We start from the raw sequence: 8,694 nt of genomic DNA on the forward strand, positions 1-8,694 counted from the left end.
TATATATATATATATATACACACACACACACCCATTATATATATATATATATATATATACACACACAAATACATTTTACACACGCACACATTTGTATGTATGTATGTATGTAATAGAATAATAAAGTAATAATAATAGTTACATATCTAATATATATTTTCAATTAAAAAGAAAATAAAAAGCTACAGTACTTTGAAAGCAGCTAAAGTGTGGTGACAGTACTGAATAATGTAGTTAAGTTGGTAGTATGGCGACTTTTAATTAGTTACTCCCCAACACTGTCTATGAGTCCATTAGAGTCTCCACTGACCTTTGAGATGAGCTCATCGTGATTGGCGAGATGTGCCCGGCAGTGGATGCAGCTGTAGGTTCGGTGACAGTTGGGCAGGTAAGCCTGGAAGGTCTTGGACTTTGTCATTTTTACCATCTCACAGTCGTGGTCCTCCTCACTGGGTTCCTCTGGGCTGGCGCTAGACGAGTTGCAGCTCTGCTGAACTTGCTGACAGAAGAAACACTGGAAGATGCAAGCAAAAGCCGTCGTTGTTGTGGAGTGGATGTGTGGCACGCTCCACACAGACACCACAGGAGAAAATACGACCTGGAAATAAAGGGAAAGGAAGATGGGGAAGGACATTACTTTTTGGAATAAACATACTCTATCCTACCAAACTATAAAAGACAGGCTGAACTGACTTTAAAAAAGCAGTTCACCCAAAAATGAAAAGTCTTACATCCTTTACTCATCCTCATGCTCTTCCAAAACCATATGTCTTTCTTGAGTTTTTTTTTTACATGAAACACAAAAGGAGAAATTGCACTGGTCACTTTTCCATGCAATTACAATAAATATGAACAAGAGCATTCAAACTTAAAAAAAGATACAGAAGTATGACAACATTTCTCATAGAAATTGCATGGAAAGGCAAACCATTGAATGATGACATTTTCCATATTTATGTTGAACCTACATTTGCATTTATGCATTTAGCAGATACTTTTATCTAAAGAGACTTACGCTGCATTCAAGGTATACACTTTTAATTCAGTGTATTTCCTGGGAATCAAACCCATGACCTTGGTGTTGCTAGCGCCATGCTCAACTTGTGTGAACCATTTCTTTAGCATGAAAAATTAGTCCTAGAATTGCAAGAATACTTAGCAAATTAGCAGCTGAAATCAGATAAAAGCGAAAGAAAACAATCATTTCCTCTTCACCCGTGACAGCTTAAGCCTGAGCAGTCTGTGAGGCATTGTGTGTCTGATGAAGTGTGAATAATAATGATTTTCCCTCCAGTGAATACCACATATTTAAGATTCACTTTTTAGCCAACAACGGTTGTTTAAGCATGTCAAAAACTGCAGCTAGTTGCCCTGTGCACCAAGAGGACCAAGCTAAGCTTTATTGCCACTGTGGGAAATCCAGTGTCTATTAGAGGATGACATTCAAATCAACTTGCTTAAGGCCAGACTGCCCCTTTATTACAGAGCCAAAATATTACTAATGCAGTAAATCAGTTAAGGCTGCACTTATTTCAATAGATTTTAGCAACTGGCAATCCTTTGATTATCATACAGTAACATATTACCATGTGATACCACTGTACCATGGTGCTTTTTCAGGAACATGATTATCAAGTTATTTTAACACTTGTAGATGAATGCTGCTTGAGGCACTGGTAGATTTGAATATGTGCTTTGCTAACTGCCATCCTTTTTTGTCATTCGTCTTTTCACAGTTCGCATTCTGTTCGCACAGACAATCAGAAAATAACAGGAAACCCTGTATAATGCGCTAATGAGGGGGCAACAACACTGTACGCAATAGAAAAATACAGACACACTTCCGCAATAGCACAGGAAGCTCCAACCATGCAGACCAACAACAAAACGCGCGAGCTCTGCTCCTGTGGCGCCAAGTGTTGCCAGATCTTGCTAAAACAAGCAACATGCTCTGACTTGCCTAACCGAAATAAGCATGAAGCAGCAACCCCATGTTGCTTTTCATTTGCGTTAAACAATGTCAAATTAATCCTGATGCTAAACAAGTCTGTATGTCCTCCACCACAAATAATTTAGACGGTTTACATATTACAACTGACCAGCTAAATCTCTCTCATTCACACACGTGAAAGGGGATTATAAGAAACGCAGAAACAGGGAATGAAAGATGAATTGGGCTACTGCTTTTAATAATTACATAATATACTGCGGTGCGCACAGCAGGTAGGAATATTTGACATCTGCTATTAGTAGATCATAATTCATTGTGCTGTAAAGACCAAGCTCTTGGCAGTCAAATATGCAACTGTATTGACATAGTTGTTATTAATAAGCCCTCAAAACTGCCTATAATTATAAGCGACTTTACGTAAACACATAAAGCACGACGTCGCGTATAATAAGCGGGGATGGCAACGCAGCGCGCGATGTGACACGCGTCTCGGTGGAAATGAGAACTTGTTTACCTGTAAACATCATACGTGGATATTCAATATGTATGACTTTTTGCAATTCTATGCAGAACGTGCAAACATAAAAGGTCGAGATTATTACCCGCATTTAATGTTTGTAGCACGAATTATATTGTAAACAAATGAACCTGATTACGTCCTCGTCAAGTCAAGCGTGCTTTCATAAAGATAAGTTGATTTTGTAACCACAAACATTGTGAAATTCATGAAAATGTTTATAACTGTTTAATCGGCTAAGCAACTAATTCAATTAATGGGAACAAATGAAGCGTTAAAATCGTAAAAGAAGACCCGAGGACGGTGAATCTGAAGCAAGATCAACAGCAGACAAACAAAGGAGGTTCATGAGCGCGTGTTAACCTGAGAGGATGAGGCTAATCATGAGCATTACGGCTTAAGAAAAACAATAATAGCTATAACAAATCTAACCATTTAGGAGCTCGAATGGCCACGTTAAGCTCCTAATCACTTATAGAATAACAATAAGCGAGTCAATTATTCCGTAGCACTTATTCGGCGTAAGCATTCATTTGTTTCTTTTGTTTACTTCCCTGCAAAGAGACAAACAACTAAAGCAAGGTCTTCATAAAAGCAATTCAGCGAGCCAACAATAGGCTACCAGCTACAAAAGGTGCAAACTGATTGTTGTCAGCGGGATCTTTAGAGAAAACGACAAAGAAACTGTGCAACCAACGTGGAAACAAAACAAAGACTCGTGCTTCGTGACAAAACCAGGAAGCGCTGAGTGACACAGAGGCAGAATTTTGAGACTTGATGTCTGCAAACACCAATGCCAACGGTAAATTGTATGATTCATGCGATCAAAATACCATATTTGAGTTTTTATTCCGTATAATTAACTTATAAATCGCGTGCATGCATCCAGCTCCACATTTTCTCCACTGACAGACCAGAGATTTAGAGAGGAATGGTTTTGAGTTTGTGTTAATTAACAAGAGTTCTACAACAATAAGCATGTTTTCACGTATCAAATATACGAGTCTCTAAACTTGAAATGAACGTAAAGTCTCAACTTACCACCTGAACTGGATCTCAATGCGAAGTTCGGCATAGATTTTCTATAGGGAAGCTGAATGTTTTTTTTTCTCCAGAGTATACTTTGTGATATTTTTATTTATTTTTTGGTTTCGGTTGTCTTGTCTCGGTGCAGATTCCGTCTGAGACCTCAAACTGAGACTATCTGACAGTTTTGTGTGTCGGTTAGGCTGTACATTTCTCTAGTCTTTGTTGCACTCTTTGTGTTGTGATAGACTTGCTGCTTTGTGAGTGGGCGGGGCGTCGCATTACTGGCGTGTGAAGCATCCAATAGATGGGCGGCTGGGCGGGACTACCAGCCAAGCGAAAATAATCCCGGATGTGTAAATAAATACAATGTAATTTAACGATTACATAGGTTAAGATGATGACTTCATCGGATTCATGTTTTGCATTATGCTCCTTACAAGAGCTACATGCATAAAGAATAATAAACCAACGAGGTGGACAGAAATGTTTTAGATTTTAAAAATGATTTAGTAGTAAAAATATACAATTTAGTATTCGTTAAATAGTTGAATGTCTTGCATTATAATCTGTAGTTATTAGAATCCTAAAGCTACTTTCAGCCGTATAATGTCACTGATTCCTTATTATAACACACACACAAATACCACATGCAAATCATGCCAACACATCAAGACAGAGTCATTTTAGAGCAATATTGCTCTAAAATAGGGGTTCATGTAGGGGTGGGTTTCACAACCTGACAGCACTAAAGAAATGGCCCCATCTTTATGCGTCAGAGAGCATCTGCTACGCCTTATACATAATAAGTGAAGAGACTGCCTCAGATAAATGATGGTCACACAATAATCCAACCCAGAATTTTAGTATCTGTGCGCAACTAAAACGCCAGATGCAATGCATAACGTTAAAACTCCCTGTAGTCTACAATGACATGAACGCCACTGTCATCATATTCGTTGACAGTTCAACTATAAATAGCCTAACTAATTACCTATTGACACAGACAGACAGACGCAGCGTTCCGACGATAATCAATATTGATCAATAGTTTCAAAAGCGAGCAGGAGGGCGTGAATTCGTGAAGTCTTCGTCTAAATAATAAGGAAGCCTGTCGCGTCGCCGCCACTGTCCTGATGATGTCATGTGTTTTCATTCTGCGTCCCATTTTATAACTCCGCACCATGGTAACCCACAGTAAAGCTTTTCACACGGACACAAGGCAATTATTACCCAGCTCACATAATAAAATAAAACTAAAGACCGTTGTGCTTGACAGCGTCGTGTTTTAACTGGTCCCCTGCCGTATCGTTTAAAAACACAGCACACCAATGTGACCTTCGCTGAGGCACTTAGGATGCAGTGCTCTTAAAGCAACTCACACGCTGGGAAGAAAACATGGCAAATGTTGCACGATGCAGAATGCAATACCTTTTGGGTGGAAGTGGATCAGCTGTTCTCCCCACTGCAGGGTTTCTCATTTAGGAGTCCTGCTGCGTCCGCATGTGTCACGACGGTCCAAGATGATGCTGTTGTTGTTGTTGTTGTTCAGAGTCTGCTGTTCATAGTTCTTCCGCTCTGACACACTCTTCTCTGCGGATTTTTCTTTCTTTGAATGAGACTGTGATGCGGTCACGTACATTACTGTGCGCTCCACGCTCTCTAACATTTACATCTGTCCTGTCTTCATTCACAAATATTTCGCACGCTATACAAGCACGCTACCTTACTTTTGAAAAAGAAACCACAAAAAGTAAATTAATCATACTGTGGGAAAGCTGCGTGGGAATTTAACAGACTGCAATTATGCAGTTGCAGTTTTAAGGAATTTTAAGGCAACAAAAATATATCGTAGGTAATCATCAAAAGAGTCAAATAAAAAAAGGGTTTCAAAAACAACAATAATGAATACTTTAGGTTTACTAATATTTGTTATCTTGGTGGCTTTTTTATTCATAGAGTACTTCTATCAGTGTACTACTTGGTTGCAAGCAGTAAGACTGTGAATTTCAAGTCGCTCTTACATTTACATTTGAAATAAGACACAATTAGGCTATAGTACGATTAATTAAATAAAATATTTGTATTAAGATACCTTTTGAAGCCACAACAGTAAATATGTCTTGAGCACCGAATGCTCTCATTATTAAATGCATATCTTTCTTTCTTTAATTATTATTATTATTATATAGATTTATACTCTTACTGCCTCGGTGGATAGGTTTTATAGTCTAAAGGATACCTCATGAATCTGGTTGTTTTTAATACCATCTGTTTGTTTCTATCGAACATTTTTTTATTAATAATATTAAAATGGCAGTCATATTACAGCCAGTGAAAATGACAGTAGTCATCTCCAACATATAGTATAGAAAAATATTGAATATAGGCTACAATATGCAGAAATTGAGAATATTGTTTCGTTCGAACATTTTTTTTTTATTATTATTATTTTTTTTATTGCGAACAATTCAGAGATGACGTTAATGAAATACAACTTTGCATACATTACACATAATGTATCAACAATACATCCAATGTCATCTGAACATATGGAAGAGAAGAGAAGAAGAAGAAAAAAAGTTGACGATGGCTGTGTCTCATTTAGAAGGATGCGACCTCCAGAGGGCGCAGCCTTCTAAATGAGACACAGCTGATGACTGTTAAAAGAGAAAAATGCATTTAAATAGCTTTTTTTATGAACATAAAGGCAGGAACAGAACAAATAAAGAAAAGAGGATTTAAAAAAAAAAACACCAAAACAAGTATTAATCACGGTACATGAAAGATATCATCATATCTCTTCAAAAAAAAAAAAAAATTTTTTTGCTATTAATTACTCTTAGTGATTTAATTAAATGTTCTACTTCACATAAGAAATCTATAAAAGTAGGTATTTTCTTAAGAAACCTTTGTTTGTTAAAATAGAATTTTGCCACAGGGATAAGAAAGTTAACCGTAGATTCTAACGATTTGTTTTGGTTTTCAAATCTATCGAACATGTTTGAGAATATAGGTTTATGATGACGACATTCTCTCCGCAGACATGAAAACCAATCAGGTTGAGGATAATTTGTGTCAAACCAATCAGCTGCCGAGAGAGATCGCTCACGGAGCCAATCAGCGCAGGCTCCGCGCTCCAGACAAACACGAGCCCGCGCACACAGCATCTCGCTTGTTTTCGGTAATGCGCGTTCACTGCAACGACACGTGCCAAATCGCACGGCAGCGCGCGCAGCATAACACGTGGTTAAGGTAAACAGCGTGAAGGCCCGGATGTTGGTGCTATTTTTATCTTTTAACTCAGACAGCAACAACGTCATCAGTTATAATGTAAATATTAGTTGAAGCGATAAATATGATATATTGATTATTAGTATAAACCTGTTTGGCCAAATGTCTGTAGATGTCTTGAGAACTGCCTCGCATGATGGCAATATCTGTGAAAAGTACAATAAGCAAACGGTCCTCTCAACCAAACTAACTCGCATCAGCGGGAGTTGTTTAGAAACCGCAGTCAATAATATGTACAATTGCAGGGAGAATGAACGTATTTGCTCGTCATAAATGTAGTTAAACTCTGTCTCCATCTACTGTGTCAACACTGCAATTGCTCCAAACGCTACAGGCATTTTCATAATTATAGAAATTGTTCAGTGGCTGTGGTAAACTTACAGCTCAAAGACTAATATAATAATAATAATAATAATCACTACTATTAAAAAGGTCCCTGCTGAATAGAAATGCTAAGCTAAAATAGATTGCACTATAACAACAATAATAATAATTATTATTATTATTATTAAGGTCCACGCAGGGACCTTTTTAATAGTGATTTTCAGACTAATGATAAAAACCCCTTACAAAAATTTTAGCTTAAATATGACAACTAAAAGCAAAAAAAAAAATGTTTTTGAGGGGAAAAATTTTTCCCTGGGCAATATATTTAACACTTTTTTTTGTAGTCAACAATTTAATATTATAAACCTTTAAAAAAAACAAAAGTAAAATGTGTTTAAAACGTAAAAAAAAAAAAAAAAAAAAACAAGCATCAGTCCTATTATTTGTAATTGCTTTCAGATAGCTGGATGTTCACATAAAGACCTTTGTTATGCATTCATGGTAAATAAGAATACAGGCATTTATTCTGAATTATTATATAATAATGAATGTCACATTCTCACAGAACATTTATAATGCAGTGTGCTTGTAGCTAGAATCAGCCACAGCACTATTAACCGTTTCTCATGTAACTCAGAATCTAGTTTATTTTTACTAAACGTCTAAATAGTTCTCATCAAGCTGCAGACGCTGCCACCGGTTGCTCTCACAGGAACCAAATCAGGCTCATGCTCGTTTATTATTACATCACTGCACTACACCTTTTCTTATTCACTCAATCAAGAGCGCAAAGAGGAGCACTTCTGTTGCTGTGCCAACCAAGACAACACAATGGACTCAGAACGTCACGTCGAACGCTGCAGTGCATCCAGACTGAACACAACTCAACTCCAGCTTACTTTACAGCTGATCTTAAACCGACAGACGCATTTGTTCTGGTCAGCGAGGTGACACATGTAACACTAGCACTAGTATCAAAGGAGGAGACAGAAATCTGAGGCAGAAATATAATACAATTGGTTTTATTCTGCAGTTTCTAGGTTACGTGACTTGGCAGATGCAGAGATCAATATCGGCAATGAACACTGGCCGTCTTTTTGAGCATTAAAAACAAGCCTTTGAGACATAATGCCACTGTTTTCAATAGATTCAAAAGATTTTAATATCATTTTGAAATATTTGTAATCACAAGTTTGCCCAGAGGGACCAAAACCTGGGGGTTTCGAAGCTCGTAAGTGAAAATCACAACAAAAAGTTTGCCATTGCTAACAAAAAGGAGATTAATACACAGAGACATTTTTACAAGATCAATAATAATAAATCACTAGACATTCATTTTTACAATAAAAACAGTTCTGCACAAAACATTTTGAAGGCAAAATGCAACAGGATCAAACCAGATAGGGCAGAAAGAAAAGGCGTATTTATTTTCTTTACTTCCTCAAATGAATCACAAAAGCTGACAAATAGGACTTAAAATTACATAAAGAGAATTGTTTTTGTTTTTTTTTGGTTTTCAATTTTTTTGAAATATATATATATAATTTCAAGAGTATACCGCAAAAAAAAAAAAACAAAA

General features: G+C 37.0%; 1 protein-coding gene and 1 long non-coding RNA gene across 6 annotated transcripts in view; one reads left to right on the forward strand and one right to left on the reverse strand.

The window, feature by feature from the left end:
• Positions 1-5,101, reverse strand: part of ypel1 (yippee-like 1) — a 23,184-nt gene extending 18,083 nt beyond the window's left edge. Inside the window, exons 1-3 of one of the 5 annotated variants that reach the window (XM_016507550.1) lie at positions 3,510-3,782; positions 732-774; positions 311-598 (exon numbers count right to left, since the gene is read on the reverse strand). In XM_016507550.1, coding sequence (XP_016363036.1) covers positions 311-427 — 117 coding nt within the window. In that variant the 5' untranslated portion in view covers positions 428-598; positions 732-774; positions 3,510-3,782. Of the gene's footprint in view, positions 1-310; positions 599-731; positions 775-3,509; positions 3,783-4,925 lie in introns of those variants that run through there. The other 4 variants (XM_016507573.1, XM_016507559.1, XM_016507566.1 and 1 more) reach the window with 4 other exon arrangements.
• Positions 3,508-8,694, forward strand: part of LOC107704605 (uncharacterized) — a 12,778-nt gene continuing 7,591 nt past the window's right edge. The window contains exons 1-2 of the long non-coding RNA XR_001635978.1: positions 3,508-3,567; positions 5,487-5,488. This is a non-coding gene — a long non-coding RNA (uncharacterized LOC107704605). The remainder of the gene's footprint in view (positions 3,568-5,486; positions 5,489-8,694) is intronic.

The sequence above is a fragment of the Sinocyclocheilus anshuiensis genome, unplaced genomic scaffold, assembly GCF_001515605.1.
Source record: "Sinocyclocheilus anshuiensis isolate Anshui unplaced genomic scaffold, SAMN03320099.WGS_v1.1 scaffold117, whole genome shotgun sequence".
In the NCBI taxonomy this organism is placed as follows: domain Eukaryota; kingdom Metazoa; phylum Chordata; class Actinopteri; order Cypriniformes; family Cyprinidae; genus Sinocyclocheilus; species Sinocyclocheilus anshuiensis.